The following is a 17,176-nucleotide window of genomic DNA, read 5'->3' on the forward strand; positions in this document are numbered from 1 at the left end:
ACATGAGGCAGAAGCATAGATTCCAACCTGGAGAAAGTGTTCCGGGCGTAGTGCATGATGCTGTCGAAGTCGTAGATCTCTCCCAGAGAGCTCACTTCCCCAGCTTCCATTTTTAAGAAATTATACTCCTGACCTGTGACACAACACTCTGTTAAGGCCTTTGAATACCAAGGCAGGTACCTGAAAGGAGGCAGAGGGGGAGAAGGAGGGGCCCATAGCAACTTGAGAGCTTGGTCAGCCCAATCAAATAACAGGGCATTGTGGGCATTCTCATTGTTTCCAGCAGACTGGAAATTCGAAACTTCGAACAGCCCTACATTCTCCCAACCCCACCATTTGACCCTTCCCCAAGTGCCACTCGAAACTCTTGTACTAAGTTTGTAGACAGGTTCGTTTTTGATCCGACTGCTAAGAGACTTAAAAAAAATCAATAAATAAATCTCTGATCTGGCTACTGAAAGAGCAAAAGAAAAATCAAACAGTTGGGATCCCTGGGTGGCGCAGCGGTTTGGCGCCTGCCTTTGGCCCAGGGCGCGATCCTGGAGACCCGGGATCGAATCCCACGTCGGGCTCCCGGTGCATGGAGCCTGCTTCCCCTTCTGCCTATGTCTCTGCCTCTCTCTCTCTCTCTCTCTCTCTCTGTGTGACTATCATAAATAAATAAAAAAAAAAAAAAAAGAAAAGAAAAATCAAACAGTTAAGTTCAATCCCAAAGAGTTCACAATTCAGAACCTTGAAAATATTTTAAGGCAACCATATTATTCAACCAGCTACTTTCATGTTCAATATGAACTTCTATATAAAATCATTTAACATGGGAAGGTTTGTTTTTTTTAATCTAGACACTCTATCTGCCTTGGGCCAGAACGTTTCCAGGCAGAAATACTGCTCTGACATGTACTCGTGTCCTAACTGTATTGCAGTTTCAAAAAAGATGTGCTACTGAAAAGTCAGCAAAAGTGACTCTTATAAAGCAACCAAGAGAACTCTTTTTTTTTTTTTTTTTTTTTTTTGGCTTCTCAGCTTTGATGCTGCAACAGTGTTCTGGTCCATTCTGTTCCTGTTAGGAAATAGAGTTGGGTTTCATTGTCCTTTATGAAACTAAATGAAATGTCATTTAGTTTCTGCCATAACCTACAAGCTATAGCAAGAAGACTTCCCAGGAAGGACCACAGATGACAGTGACAGTGCTGGTGACAAATGCATGCACAATAGGGTTGCTGCCTCCTTATTTAACAAATGAGCATGGTCGGCTCCCCAAAACCCCTCTCCTTCACACCTGCCTGACCCGGGAATGCCACCTTGCTGGCCAGTAGCTTCCAGACTCCATACTGGCTCCTTACCTGGTTGGATGTTTTCTCTGATGATGGTGACATGCTGGTCTCTGTCTGGCCGGGTGTGTTCATGCCAGAACCCAACTACATGGCCCAATTCATGTGCCACAATGCCAAACTTGTCACAGTTTTTCCCAATGGATATGGCCTGTGGGCCTCCTCCTCGGCGCCCAACATAGGAACAACAGCTGGATGGTTGCAGAAATACCCAGATCAGCAGGTCAGAGAATAGGGAGAGTCTAATACCCTCCCCAATATATGTGTGCATGCATGTACATACATACATGTATATACACATGTACGCACACACATACATGTGTACATCTAAAAGAAACACAGACTTTCAGAGCTAAAAGCACTTTCCTTGTCCAAATTCCCTCCCAATACAGAAATTCCCTCCAAAAATGGTTCACCTTTCTGGTGGTCATGGATCCACTTGAAAACCTAAAGAAAGATAAGGGCTAGAGTCCTGGAATAAAGCCCATACCCTTCATGACCTCTGCACCCCCAAGTCTCTGTTGGATCATCTCTGATGACAAGGAAAAAAGATAATGAAAGGAGTCAGCTGAGTAAAGCATGAGGCTTGGTTCCCTTATTGGAGGAGGTTTAGAAATGATTCCCCTTCTGGGCACAATTATTTTTTCAAATAACATTTATTCCTAACATATTATTCTATATTATTCCTAATAGAGAAAGGTATAAGAAAGGATATTAAAATGGCCCACAATCCCACCACCTCCAACACCCAGATAACCTCTATCAAACATTTAAAAACATATATGATCAAGGGTGCCTGGGTGGCTCAGTTGGTTAAGTGTCCAACTCTTGGCTGTGGCTCAGGTCGTGATCTCAGGGTCATGAGATCCAGCCCCGAGTTGGACTCTGCACTCAGTATGGAGTCTGCTTGAGATTTTCTCTCTCCCTCTGCCCATCCCCTCCTTCAAATAAATAAATAAGTCTTTTAAAAAATACATGTTCAAAATATTGAAGTATTAAGTCTTTCATCCCTTTTAATCTCTTCATCCAAAGACAACCATTGTTAAGTGTCTTGAGCATCCTTCAGAAAAATTAGATATACATATTTTTAAATTACAAAATGCACTATATACCTTGTCCTTCATTTTTATCTTTCTACTTCCTTAATTTAGAGATCTTTTTATAACAGCACTTATAGACCTTCTTCGTTCTTTCCAAAGTAACATAGTACTAAATTTTAATTAATCAGCCTTTTATTAGTGTACATTTATGCTAATTCTAATTTTTACTATTTAAACAAAGCCTCATGGGAGAGGAAGAGAAATAACAAGAAAAACAAAGAAATGGTTGGATTCTTGTTCGTGGCAGGGTAAATACCTAGCATTGGGATTGATAGATAAAAGGGTATATGCATTTGAGCTTTCCATAGGTGCTACCACATTTGCTCCCCAAATGTGTCTTCTTTTATGTCCACTAATAATATATTAAAAAGCCCTATTTCCCCACAACCTGGCCAACACTGGTTTTATCAAGTTCTTTTTGTTAACTGGATAGGTGAAAAATGGTATTTCACTGTATTGAGTTGGATAGTTTTCCATGTTTTATATGACATTTGTATTTTTCTTTCTTATGAAATATGTGACCACATCTTCTCTCTATATTCTTTTGGCTTGTCTAACTTTTTACTATTGATATGTAAGAACTCTTTGTGAATTAAGAAAATGAATCTTTTTGACTATCAAATATATTGAAAATATTTTTTACACGTTAGTTCTCATTTGGTCTTTTTTGTTTATGTGTTGTTTTAGTTTTGTTCTCACCAGATAGAACTTTAAAATTTCAAGGTATGTAATGTCTTCATTTTCTTATATCCTGCTCAGAAAGGCCATCTCTATGACAAGATTATAAGTAAAATCTATAATTTGACTTACCGTTTCACTCTAATATTTTTTAAATTTCTTTTTTCTTTTCTTTTCTTTTCTTTCTCCTTTTAAAAATGTTTACATCTTTGATCCAGCTACAATCATTTGGATGTAAGAAATGAGGAAGGAGCCCAGCTTTATGTTTTTCACAACGAGCCATCTATCCCAGGATTAAAATATCCTAAATGACTAATCCAGCTTTCTCTCACTCATTTAAAATGCTAGCTAAATTTGTGTATAGCCATATTCATTTTTAAACTCTTTTGTTCTGCTCCAAATGGTCTTAATTATTATCATCTTCACTTGCATTTTAAACCCTAGATGTTTGAAAAGACCATCAGACCTCTTCCCAAAATCCCCACCCTACTTCTGTCCCTCTATCCCTGTGCTCTCTGTCTCTGTCTCTCTCTTTCTCTCTCTCTCTCTACCTCTGTCTCTGTCTCTGTCTCTCTCTCTCTCCTTCTCTCTTGCTTTTTTCTATATGGTCATTTCTCCAGATAAACTCTAGTAGCATTTGTTTAAGTTCTAAAAACACAAACACATATACTCACATATACATAAACATAGATGTTTGAATCAGAATGGCATGCATTTATAGGGTATTTTAGGGAGTTCTGACATCTTTACTATGTTCAGTATCCCCATACCAGGAAAGTGGTATGCATTTCCATTCTTACTTTCTTTTCTTCAAGTTTCCTTAGAATTTTAGCATTTTCTTCCTAGAGGTCTGGCATATATTTGTATTTTTATTAGGTTTATTCTCAGATATATTATTTATTATGTTTCTAATAAAGTGATATTTTTCCCATTATAAAAGTGAATCAAAGTATTTCATCATAAGGAAAAGTAATTGTTTATTACATTTATAATCCGTCACCTTAACAGGGTCTCCTTTTGTTTCTATTAGTTTCTCAATTGCTTTTCCAAGTTTTTAGACACGTGTCACATTAACTTCAAACAATGCAAACATTGCCTTGTTCCTGCCAATACTTACCGTGTGTGTTTCCTTCTCTTATCTAATTATATTAGCTAGCATTTCCCAAAACATGTAAAATTATTATGGTGATCATGAACATCTTCAACTTGTTCCTAAGTCTAACAGGAATGTTTCTAGAATTATCATTATTGAATCTGATGTGGGCTGTTGGGATACACACACAAACACACACACACACACACACACACACACAGCTTTAGCTATATATCTCTTTAACTTAAAATTGTGGGGCTTTTATTGCCTACATCTTGTAATATTAATCCTGATTTCTTTATGAACTAAGAGTTGTACAAACAAAAAATGGAGCTTTTAACTTACTAGGTAATGCAGGGTGTTTATTCTACTTTTTGTTATGATGTCCAGTCTCATTGCTTTGCAATCAGAGAATATGTTGTTAATGTTATTTCTGCCTTTGAGAATCCGTTGAGGTGTTCGTCATGCTTAACAGATGGACAATTCTATAAATGTTCAATACACACTTAAAAGCTGTGTTATCAGATTGCAGAATAGGATCCAGAGGATCAACTCTATTAATTATATTTTTTCAATCCTCTACAAATCTCTACTTATTTTTTGGCCAATTTGCCATTGCTTTACTTAGGCTGACAGAAATGAAATAAAGACGCTTGCTGCTGGTGTTTCTGTCGATTTCCCCTTGAATTCCCTGGGGCTGGTTTTATGACTATGCCGTTTGGTGCATAAAGATTTATGAGGGTCATATTCTCACTGTAGCTTGTACTTTTTCTCATTATAAAGCATCCCACCTTTTTAAAAACTCTTTCTGACTTTAAAAACAAAACAATACAGGAACGAAACTAAAAATGCCTTGTCCATAGCTAAAATTATGATCTCAACATTCTTTTTGTTGCATTTGCCTATGTGCCTTCTTTCCTTTTACATGAAACCTTCGTGGGTCATATCCTTCAGTAGTCATTTCATGCACACACCATTTGGCTGGGGTGAAGTATCTGAACCAGTATGGGAAACTTTCTTTCAGTATGAGAGTACATCACACTTATATTTACTGGCATTAACAGGTAAGTTTAGTCACAATCCAGGCATCTTATGCTTTGTTATGTTTTCTGGAGGAAGTCTGTAAGCCCATGGAACCCATAAAATTACATGCAGAATTTTGCATAAATGTTTATCTGTCATGAGGAAGCCCAGAGCTTTGTCAGATTCTCAGTAGGATTGCTGACCTCCAATTGGTTCAGAACCACTTCTCCGTATGAAACACCCTCAATTCCTTCAATCACTCTCATGACAGGAGACTCAGACCCGTTGTCTTCCTAGAGTCTTCTTTCTGACCCACCTACTTTATCCTTGGATTATGAGTTTATTGAGGGCAAGGGGAGTTTCTGACAACCCCTAGGCTGCTATTTATGACAGCTCCTTGGAAATATTTCCTTTTCCAGAGAAAATTCAACACTCATGAGCCATCAGATGTGTCTGGCTCTGATTCTGCTGAGATGATCTTGCTTTTGCTTACTTACCCACAAGTCCTGTAACTGAACACAATAAAGCTCTCTTCATCAGTCCTTTCTATGAAGGTCACACAGGTGTGTTTCTCCCAATGTCTCATGGCCTGCTTAAAAATGGCCCTCTGGCTTCCTGAAATGACAGAGTAAGTCTCATCACTGCACTGATAGATCCATGCCTCCCTCAGAGGCCGTAAGGCATGGTGACTTACAACAATGCTTGTTCCAATGAGCAAAAAGAGCTTTTTGGATGACCCAGAATAGAAATGCACTAGGAATAAGAATTTCCCTTGCTAAGAACAGGACTTTCCTGAATTACTAAAACTCAGAGAGTAAGAGTTTATGAATGGAAAAGAGGGTAAAAATAGATTTTCAGGATATCCCAGGCTCTCCAGTGTTTCCTTTGAATGGAAAGTGCTTTTCTAAACTTAAAAAAAAAATCTTACCCAGATTATTCAATTTGAAAATTTGAGGCTTTTGAAGTAGCTCACCAGCACTGCATTCTGCAGCCTCATTTTATTTTATATCTATAGGAACATGTGCCCATATGCTCTAAAAAGGTTTATTTTCATGTACATTTATGCTACTTTTGCATGGGGGTGCAGTATTTTCTGGTGGATCCTTGAGCCTTATTTTCTACAAAGCCTTTGAAAACAGGTGAATTTCATACTTTCTCTGAAAGTGTCTTCATATTTCCTTGGCTGGAAATGTATTGAAAAATAGACAGTAAGTAAACTGTCTGGGAGCAAGAACAGAGTAGTTGTAAACTCTGGCTGATAGTTAGTCAGTAAGTATTCTTTAAAAAAAAATCTATCAATCTGAGATAAAGAAGACTATTTTGATTTGCCAGAAACAATGAGAAGGATCTAGAAAAATAGTTGTTTGTGGAGTACAAAGGATGGCTGGGGGTGTCATCTGAGTTCTGCAGTGACCAGGTTGCCAAACACAAACAAAGCAATGGGGAGGCTCCCATCATTGTCTGGAAGACATGGGTGTGGTGTCATATTGTTGTCCCTAAAAATGTAACTACAGAACAAAGAGTAATCTAGCTGTCCTTTTTTCTTTTTTTTACATCTTAATGTTCTTAGTTCAGATCGTTTGTAGCTCAATCACTCACCAAAATAGCAATCCTATTAATTACAGAATAACAAAAACCACCACGTAAAGAGAGTACTCTAAATAAAATTAGCTAACTTTGATGAAGGTTATATAAATCTTTGGTCAGGAAAGCACATCAGATTTGAAAGAGCATAGTTAAGTGCCAGAGAACAAAGGTGAGTAGCTGGTTAAAATTTCAACATTTCACTTCTTTAGGCGCACTGCTTTCTCTCCTAATGATGCAGTTCCTTGAGGGCAGGTGAAGTCTTGGTCATTTTTTTTTATCACCAGCATCTAATTAAGTATCCAGCACGAGAAAGCCCTGGGTTAATGGCATGGGAGTGATACTGCAGGGAGAGAGAAGAAGGGGTGGGCTGGGGACACTCCATGCTCTCCGCCAGCTGCTAGGTCCCTGTCATGTACGTCTTCACAGTGCCTTTACTTACTGGTGATGTTCAGTGGCTTCGGGACATCCGCCTCATCAACCACCTCTCCCAGAAGTCATAGACCCGCAGAGAGGAGGCAGACTTGCATGGGCTGTCAGAATTGGGAGCCCAGAAGAGGCCACTCTGAGTGGCTTTCTCCCACTCCCCGGGCATTCAACTAACACCGGCCACAGGCCTGCTGTGGGCACAACCGTTGACCATCCACTACTCGGCCCTGTTCTGTTCTCAGTGTTGGAGAATGAAACCAAGATGTTCATTGGTACATTGAACACTGGAATGTTCTCAGTGTAGGAATGAAAACAAGACAGATAAAAGATCCCTGTGCCCATAGCAATTGGGCTGGAGACAAAAACAGGCAGAACAAAAATAAAAGTTGAATCATTTCAGGTAACGGGAAGTATCGTAGAGACTAGAAAATGGGGTCCTGGGGATCCCTGGGTGGCTCAGCTGTTTGGTGCCTGCCTTTGGCCTGGGGCGCAATCCTGGAGTCCCAGGATCGAGTCCCGCATCGGGCTCCCGGCATGGAGCCTGCTTCTCCCTCCTCCTGTGTCTCTGCCTCTCTCTCTCTCTCTCTCTTTCTCTCTCTATCATAAATAAATAAGTAAATCTTTAAGAAAAAAAAATGGGGTCCTGAAAGCAAGTGGCCAGTGGGGGAATCAGGGGTATTGGGGAGGAAAAGAAGGCCTTTCTGGGGACCTGTCATCTGATCTGAGATGTCAGCGATAAGAATTAACCATGAGAAGGCCTAGAGAAATAATGTGCTAGGCATGGGGAGGTTAAGTAGCTTGCCCCAGGGTGGACTGCTGGCAAGTGCTGCAGCCAGGACTGGCCAACACCTAATGGCCCACTCTGGCTACCTTGTATAGTTCTGTGGGGGTGGCGGGTGGTGCAGGGTGCCCCACCCCCGCAACGGGGAGAGAAGACAGGTAAGCCACCACGTGTGACTACTCACAGCTTCCTTCTGCCTGGAGGGCTTTGCTCACATACCCACTGTGCAAACCCTGTCTATACTTCAAGACCAGGGTCAAATGTCACCCCCTGCATGAAGCCTTGCGGCCTAGGTGGCCACCTCTGAGGACACAGCCCCAGCAGAAACTGCAATTTCACTAGGCTTAATGCATGAGCCCTGAAGGCATAATGGAGTATTAGCAGGTAGGACCGCTGGGGCCCAGCATCTGCTCCACCCTACCTGAGTCTTCCTGAGAGACAAAGCACGATGCCCCAGAGGAGGGACTGGGGCTACTGACCAGTGAAGTTCCCACCAATGACGTAGGGGATGACCCCTCCAGGCCATATTCTCTCTGTCCTTGAGGTTGTGGCTCTCCTGACACGGGAAGAAAAGGTCTCAGCTCTGGCATCTGAGGTCCTGGGGCTGTGCAGAAGCATAGCATTCTCCTCACCATCTGCAAGAGAGACACACTACCATTTATTCTGCCTTTAATTCCTTTTTCTTTTTTTTTTTTTAAGATTTTATTTATTTATTCATGAGAAACACAGAAAGAGAGGCAGAGACATAGGCAGAGGGAGAAGCAGGCTCCCCACAGGGAACCCGATATAGGACTCAATCCCAGGACCCCGGGATCATGACCTGAGCCAAAGGCAGACGCTCAACCACTGAGCCACCCAGGTATCCTTGCCTTTAATTCCTTCTGTACATTATGGTTAAGACTATATTATCCACGAATCCACAAAAAGGGGTGCTAAGAACCTATGTTCTAAAGAGGGCATTTGGTCTGCTCAAGGTTTTGAACCTTCTGGTGTTGGTAATATTGCTGGGCCTACGATGATGGAAGCCTGGAACAAGGCGCTGTGGGCTCCAAGGCAGCCTGAGATGCTCAAAATCAAGTGGGGCCCAATGAGGCATCCTTGGGGACAGAGCTGAGTCAGGGATGTACTCTCTTCTCAGCGCTGGGAACATGTAATGGAACTCACCAAGCCAATCCCATGCCCTGACCAAATGCCCACCAATGTTGCAAATGTTGAAAATCATTTGGCCAGTCTGACAAATAAAGTGAACCAGTCTGTGATGCTGGAAAAATAAACCCTGGAAAAAGCAGAGCTTCATAAACCCCCCCAGTTCTTCCAGGCTCTCGGCCCAGCTGGACCTTGAGGAGAGAGATGTGGGAAAGAAATGGAGGCTCTGTTAAGGTTCTGAGTCCAAGGTGTGCCCCGGAAATAGCAGAGACAGACAAGGTGGTGTAGAATCGTTTCAACCTATGGCACCCAGATAACCGAATCCACACTCATTTTATTCATCATTCAGACAATGGAAGGTTTTGTTTTTAGCCTACCTGCTCAGATTCCCTCATTACTCTCATTTGGAGCATTTTCTCTTTAGTTTCTCTATCTTCTCTCTAAAAATCAGCTTTTGATTTTGTTGATCTTATTCATTTTTCATTATTTCATTAATTTTATTTTAGTACTTTCTTCCATTTTCACTTATTTTATTGATGTCCTTTCCATCTTCTTTTTTTAAAAAAAAAAAAACTAGAGATATAATTCGCACACCATCATAGACATGCTTTTAAAGTATATGGCTTAGTGATTTTTAGTATATTCACAAAGATGTGCAACTATCACCACTATAGAACTCCATGACATTTTCATCAGCCCAAAAGAAACCTAGTAGCAGTCATACCCCATTTCTACCCCCAGCCCCAGTCCTTGGCCACCAGTAATCCATTTTCTGTTCCTATGGATTTGCCTATTCTAAACATTTTCATATCAATGGAATCATGCAACACGTGGCACTTTGTGTCTGGTTTCTTTTACCTAGCATGCTTTCAAGGTTCATCCATGTTGTAGCATGTATTAGTACTCTGTTACATTTTATGGCTGAATAATATTCCATTGCATGGATACATCACATTTTGTTTATCCATTTCTCAGCTGATGGACATTTTTGGCTTTTTGGCTATCACGAATAATACTATTATGAACATTAATGTACACATTTTTGTGTGGACACATGTTTTCAGTTCTCTTGGGTATATGCCATAGACTGGAATTGTTGGATCATACAGTAACTCTATATTTAATTTTTTGAAGAACTAGCAGACTGTTTTCCAAAGCAGCTGCACCATTTTACATTCCCATCGGCAACGTATCAGGGTTCCCATGTTTCCACATACTTGTCAACACTCTGTTATTGTCAAGCCTGTTGATTATAGCCATCCTAATGGGTGTGAGGTAGCATCTCATTGTGGTTTTGATTTGCATTTCCCTAATGAACCAAACATCTCTTCATGTTATTAGTCATTTGCATATCCTCTTTGGAGAAATGTCTATTCAAATCCTTTGTCTATTCCTTAATTGGGTTGTCTTTTTACTGTTATAATTACTCTTTATATATTCTGCATACTAGACCCTTATCAGACATATGATTTACAAATATTTTCTTATTCTATAGGTTGTCTTCTTATTTTTACAATAGTATCCCTTGAAGCATAAAAGTTCTAAATTTTTATGAAGTCCAATTTTCCAATTTATCCACATTTTCTTTTGTTTCTTATGCTTTTTGTACCATACTTCAGAAATTACAGCCTAATCCAACCTCACAATGATTTATATCTATGTTTCTATCTATAGTTCTATAGTTTTGGTGCTTATATTTAAGTCTTTAATCATTTTGAATTAATTTTTGTATATAGTGTGAGGTAGGGGTCTAGTTTTATTCTTTTGCTGTGGATATCTAGTTTTTCTAGCACCATTTGTTGAAAAGCTAAGTTTTTTCCCTATAGAATTGTCTTGGCACTCTTGTAACAAATTAGTTAGCCATCCTCTTCTGGCTTCTTGAGTTGAATATTTGGTACATAATTTTCAATTTTTCTTATATCCTATTAACATGCTAAGACTACAATTTCTCGGAGTTCTTCTTTATCAGCATTCCATCATGTGACATGTATATTTCAATGTTAGACAGTGATACATCCTATTAGCTCCACTTAAGTTTTCTTCTTTGATCTTTGAATTATTTAGAAACGTGATTTTTAATTTCTAAGTATTTGTTTTTCTGTGCGTGTTACTGATTCCTAACATTGTTTTATGTCCCAAAGACCCATTCTCCAAGGCAGGGGTCAGCAAACTTTTCCTGTAAAAGGGCAATCGATAGTAAATATTTTAAGTTTTGTGGTTAATATGTTCTCTGTTGCAACCAAACAGTTCTGCCACTATAGTGCGATGGCAGTCATTGACAATATGTAAATGAATGGATATGGCTGTGTTCCAATAACAGTTTATTTGCAAAAACAGATGGCAGGCTGGATTTGGCCTCCTGGCCATAGATGACTAGCCCATGCTCCCAGGTATCAATTCTTTGGTATTCTGAATCTTCCTTTGCAGCCCAGTACGTGATTTAGTTTTTATAAATGTTCCATATGTCTTTGGGATAATGTGCATCCATTTCTGTAATTGATGGTTAAAGGGTGCTACATATGTTATTCACATATTCTATCTTACAACTATTTTGGGTCTTTGGTGTATCAGTTACTGAGAAAAGTGCTTTAAACAACCCTGACAATTAAGATTTTGGATTGTCATTTTCTCCTTTATTCTTAATTTCTGCTTTGTATTGTTCAAAGCTATGTTGTTTAAGTAATACATGGAAAGGACTCTTAAATGCTCCCACTGAATTATTTCTTTCACCATTAATGGCCTTCTTTTATATCTAATAATGTTCATCCATAATAAAGATTATTTTGGCTGATATTAATATTACTATTATCAGTTTTATTTTGATTAATGTTTGCCACATAGAGCTTTTTTTCCACTCATTTTTAAAAAGATTTTACTTATTAAAGAGAAAGCAAATGAGAGAGAGAGAGAGAGAGAGCATGAGCGGAGGGGAGGGGCAGAGGGAGAGGGAGAAGCAGACTCCTTGTTAAGCAGGGAGCCCAACTCGGGGCTTGATCTCAGGGCTCAGGGTTCATGACCTGAGCCAAAGGCAGACGCTTAACCAACTGAGCCACCCAGGCACCACCCGCTCCTCACTATGTGTGTGTGTGTGTGTGTGTGTGTGTGTGTGCGCGTAGTTCTATGGAATTTTATCACCTGTATATGTTTGTGTATCCACCACCACATTCAAGATACTGAACAGCTGCATTACCATAAGGATCCTTTATGTTGCCTTTTATAATCATATCCACATCCCTGCCCCTCTCCTCTTGTCCATCCTTAAACTCTCAACCACTAATCTGTTCTTCATTTAGATAATTTTGTCTTTTGAAGAACATTATGTAAATGGAATTTTATAGTATATCACTTTTGGGAATTAGCTTTTCTTACTTGCACAATTCCTTAGAGATTCATCTGAGTTGTTTTATGAATCAATAGTTTCCTTTTATTGCTGAGTAGTATTCCATGGTATGCATGTGCCACCATTTGCTTAACCATTCACCTAGGAAAAGATACCTGGGTTGTTTCCTGGTATTATGAATAAAGCTGTTACGAGCACTCATACACAAGTGTTTGTGCGAAGATAAGCTTTCATTTCTCTGAGATGAATACCCAAGAGTGGAATTGCTGGGTTGTATGGTACATGAGTTGATTTCTGGGTTCTCTATTTTGTTCCATTGATCTATGTGTTTCTCCCTCTGCTAATATGACATTGACTTGATTACCATAATTACATAGTAAGCTTTAGTATCTGGGAGAGTGATTACTGCCAGGTTATACTCTTTTTCCATGATTGTCTTTGTTATGTTTCCATATAAATTTTATGTCTGTTCATAATAGATTTTAGAATAAGGTTGTCTACACTTACAAGAAAAAGAGATGCTGGGATTTTTATAGGAATTACATTAAATCTGTAGATCAATTTGGAGATAACTGGCATCTTTACCATATTCAGTCTTCCAATCCCTAGACATAGTATATCTTTCCATTTATGTAGGTCTTTATTGATTTCTTTCATCAGTCTTGTATAATTTTTAGTATACAAATATTGTACATGTTTTTTTAAGTGTATAGGTATTTCATTTTGAGTGCTTATAAATGGTATTGTCTTTTAAATTTTTATTTCTGCACGATTATTGTAAGTATATAGAAATGTAGGCAATTGGGGGTTTTGGCCTTGTATCTGCCATCTTGCTAAGTTCACTTATTAGTTCTAGGATTCTTTTTTAATTTCTTGGGATCTTCTACATAAACAAGTCATTTGGAAATAGAAACAGTTTTATTTTTTCCTTTCCAATGTTTATGCCTTTAATTTCTTCTTCTTGCCTCATTGCAGTACCTATAACTTCCAGAACTATATGGAATAAGAGCATGAAAGCAGACATCCTTGCCTTGTTCCTGGTTTGGGGGAAGTAATTAGTCTTTCACTATTAAGATGTAAACTGTAGGTTTTTGGCAGATGCTCATTATCAAGTTAAGATATATTCTCTCTATTCCTAACTTCCGTGTTTTTACTGTAAATGTTAGCTTTTGTTAGATGCTTTTTATGCATCAGTTGATGTGACCATGGGATTTTTCTTTTTTTATATTGATTGATTTTCAAATGTTGAACCAGCCTTTCATACCTGGAATAAATTCCACTTGATTATGGTGTATAATTATTTTTTATACATTGATGGTTTTGATTTGCTAATATTTTCTGGGGGATTTCTGCATATAATCATAATTAGATTTTAGGTATATCTGTTATAAACATCAAATACCTATATTTTTTCCCTTATTGTTCAATCTGAGAATCTAACAGGTGAATTATGCTTATTTTATAACTGACATACCTGGGCTTATCTCCTCCTTTGTGTGTGTGTGCATTATTTGCTATTTTTCTCTTTGCTTTTTTATCCTCCTTTACTGCTTTCTGTAGGATTAAGATATTTTTCTATATTTACTTTTTATTTCCATTATCTCCTTTCTATTCTTTAGTATTGATTTTAATTTTTAACATTCGTACTGGGCTTAACAAGTACAGAGAATTATCAAATTACAAGATGGCTCTAAAGAAATCAGTACCTCCATTCTCATTCTAAGAATACAAGGATCTTAAAGTATTTTAATTTATAAACAATTAAATAATTAAAATAATTAAAATATTTTAATTTATAAACAATTAAAAATAATTTAAAACCTGATTTTTCATGTAATTGTTTACTTGCTTTTAAGACCCCAAATTAGTCACTATTATCAATGATCTGTTTGTTTGCAATACAGATTTATATCTACCTTTACATTACCATTTCCTTGCTTACTGCCATTTCTTGCACCCCAAATCTCCCTCTTGGAAATGTATCTTTTATTATTCTTTCATGATGACAATAAACTCTCTCAGTTTATTTTATCCTCACTCTCTTTCATCTTCGCTCAATTTATTTTATCCACACTGTGAAAACTAAGTTTAGCTAGGAATGTACAGAATTCTAAGTTGACAGATATTTTTCCCTCAGCACTTCAAAGATAGTATTTCAGTGTCTTTTGGTCTTCATTGTTACCAACAGAAGGTATCCTTATAGTTTAATGGTATATTCCTTCACCTGTTACCTGTCTTATCTTTTGTTGTGTTCTCCTTCTTTTGTTCTTTGTCTTTGGTATTCCTCAGCATCGTTGTAATTGTCTACATGTGGATTTGTATGAATTCTCTGCTTGGGACTTAGTATAATTCTTCAACTGTGGAAAATCCTACTTCCTCACCTGTTTGACCACTGCATTCTCTTTCCCAGTTTCTCTATGAAAGTTCTCTCATCTTCAAGAATTTCTATTGATTACACACTTAACAGTGTCTTTTTATCTATTTTGTCCCTTTACCTTCTTCCATGTTTTCTTTATCTCTCAGTGGAGAAATATGTGTGTTTTCCTCAGATCTATTTTCTACTTCACTAATCCTCTCTTCAGTTATGTTCAATATGCTATTTATCCCATTCCAGTTTCAATAATATAGTTATCATTTCTAAAAGCCCTAGCTAGTGGCTTCTAAATCTGCCATTCTTTTCTCTTCCCCACTATAGTTTCAAATTCTTCCATTGGCTCTTTTGTTATACATACTTATTTTATCTCCTTCAGATCATTCTATTATTCCTGTATCTTTGGGTACTAAATCTCCAATTTATTGTTTCTGCTGACTCTCCTCTATGGATTAACTTTTTGCGTTTCTAATGTTTCTATTTAAAGCTTATTTTTAGGGATGATCACTCCTTTCTAAAGGAGCCCCAAATGCCATCAATTATGAGTGTGACCCTATTTTTTTGTTTTTGGGGGGCTCTTGGGATTCTAGGGTCTTAGATCAATTTTTATGTTAATTTCTAAGTTTAGAGTTTCCATATTTAGGAAATGTAATTGGAGAACTTATACCTATATGGGGAACAGGATTTCGGATTCAGTTTCTTATAGATATATATATATATATATTTTTACGTACACATAGATTAAAACCCAGGGAAGATAGCCAAGATTTCTTGCTACTCCTCTTAGCCACTAGGTAGAGTTTTTCCTCTCTCTCTCTCTCTCTCTCTCTCTCTCTTTAATGAGTATGAAGCCCTTTGATGGTGTTCATTTTATGCAAGATCTCAGCATTCACTTCTTGCTTCACAAGGGACCAAAGCCATATCTCCTGTATTTATAGGCATGAAGACATCAGCCTCCTGTCCCTTAAATCCCAGCCCAATTTTAATGCCCTCTGCACATTCTTGCCACCACCTGAAGCTTAATTCTATGAATTTGTATTCCCTATTCTCTTGATTATGGAAGTCTCCCTGTCTATCCTTTGATCTTAACTCTGTATCTTTTATTTGGGATGGTGGGAGGGTTATATATTATTTCCAGCAGTTCTGTTTTTGTATAGGGGTTCCTACTAAAGCAGTTGGTCATATAAATAAGAAGGCTGTCATGTAATACATTTTTAAACATGAAAATAATTGTTTTACTGGTAGAATTTCTAGATCAGAAGTCATACACCTGCAATTCTTGGGATAAGCCCAACCCACAGATGTGCTTTGCTTGGCCTGGACGCTTTTGGCTCACACTGTGTTTTTTGTTGTTGTTGTGTTTTAATACCACTTTAGAAGCCAACTGTTAAAAATCATGGGATTTCACATAAGAATCCAGATTTTCTAGTTTTTCTTTAAAGACAGAAAGATGTGGCAACATTGGGCCCATCTTCCATCATTTCCTACCCACTAAGAGTTCAGTAGTATCTGCAGGCCATAGCCAAGGTACATGTTTTCCTGATTGTTGGAATCCTCTACTTCCCATTGTCTTATCTAGCCCACTTCACCCATTGACATTAGCTGCTGGGCTCTCCAGATATTCTAATTGGCCATCCCAACCCTAGGCTACAAATTGCCTCCAAGTGCATTCAAATGTGAGTTGCCCCCATGGGTAGGGAACTCCCTGGGGGCAGCAACTGTGGCTGGCCTGTTCATCCTTCTAGTCATGCCCAGCACAGTGTCTGGTTGGTGGTAAGCATTCACTGCTTTTGTATTTTGAATGAATTAATTAAAGAATGGATGAGTTATTCTAAAAATAAACATCCCAACAGTCCAAACAATTTTGTGGCAGAAACCCTCCAAAATATTGGCAGCCCTAACACCTTTAATGTTTAAATCCTGAGAATCCTCACATCTTAAGTAATCACAGGCAGGGATGTAGCAAGTGGAAGTTTGTTATTCATTTCCCATAGGGTTTTCAACAAGTCTCTTAATTTTCTTCTGCCGCCAACTTTCCTTTGGAGAACGGGCAGAAATAGTTCTCTATTCAAGGGACCAACACTAAGATACTGTGTGTTTCTCAGACAAGCTGTGCTATATATACATGTGACCCAGTATTGCTAGGGCCAGTATGCAGCCGAGTCAGCATGGGAAAATCTTAAGTGCACCTGGAAAGAGACTAGGGTGTAATTTTCCAGAGATGGGTTATTGAATGACAGCTTCCCCCTCGGTCCAGTGAGAAATTTAATTTGCCGAGGACTCAACACAGGAAGCATTTG

General features: G+C 38.4%; 1 protein-coding gene across 1 annotated transcript in view; it reads right to left on the bottom strand.

Moving 5' to 3' along the window:
• TLL2 (tolloid like 2) overlaps positions 1-17,176 on the bottom strand; it is a 120,105-nt gene that overhangs the window by 46,379 nt on the left and 56,550 nt on the right. Inside the window, exons 4-7 of the mRNA XM_038578385.1 lie at positions 8,499-8,654; positions 5,723-5,840; positions 1,344-1,522; positions 28-133 (exon numbers count right to left, since the gene is read on the bottom strand). Of these exons, the coding sequence (XP_038434313.1) occupies positions 28-133; positions 1,344-1,522; positions 5,723-5,840; positions 8,499-8,654 (559 nt within the window). The remainder of the gene's footprint in view (positions 1-27; positions 134-1,343; positions 1,523-5,722; positions 5,841-8,498; positions 8,655-17,176) is intronic.

Source organism: Canis lupus, chromosome 28 (genome assembly GCF_011100685.1).
Source record: "Canis lupus familiaris isolate Mischka breed German Shepherd chromosome 28, alternate assembly UU_Cfam_GSD_1.0, whole genome shotgun sequence".
Taxonomy (NCBI): domain Eukaryota; kingdom Metazoa; phylum Chordata; class Mammalia; order Carnivora; family Canidae; genus Canis; species Canis lupus.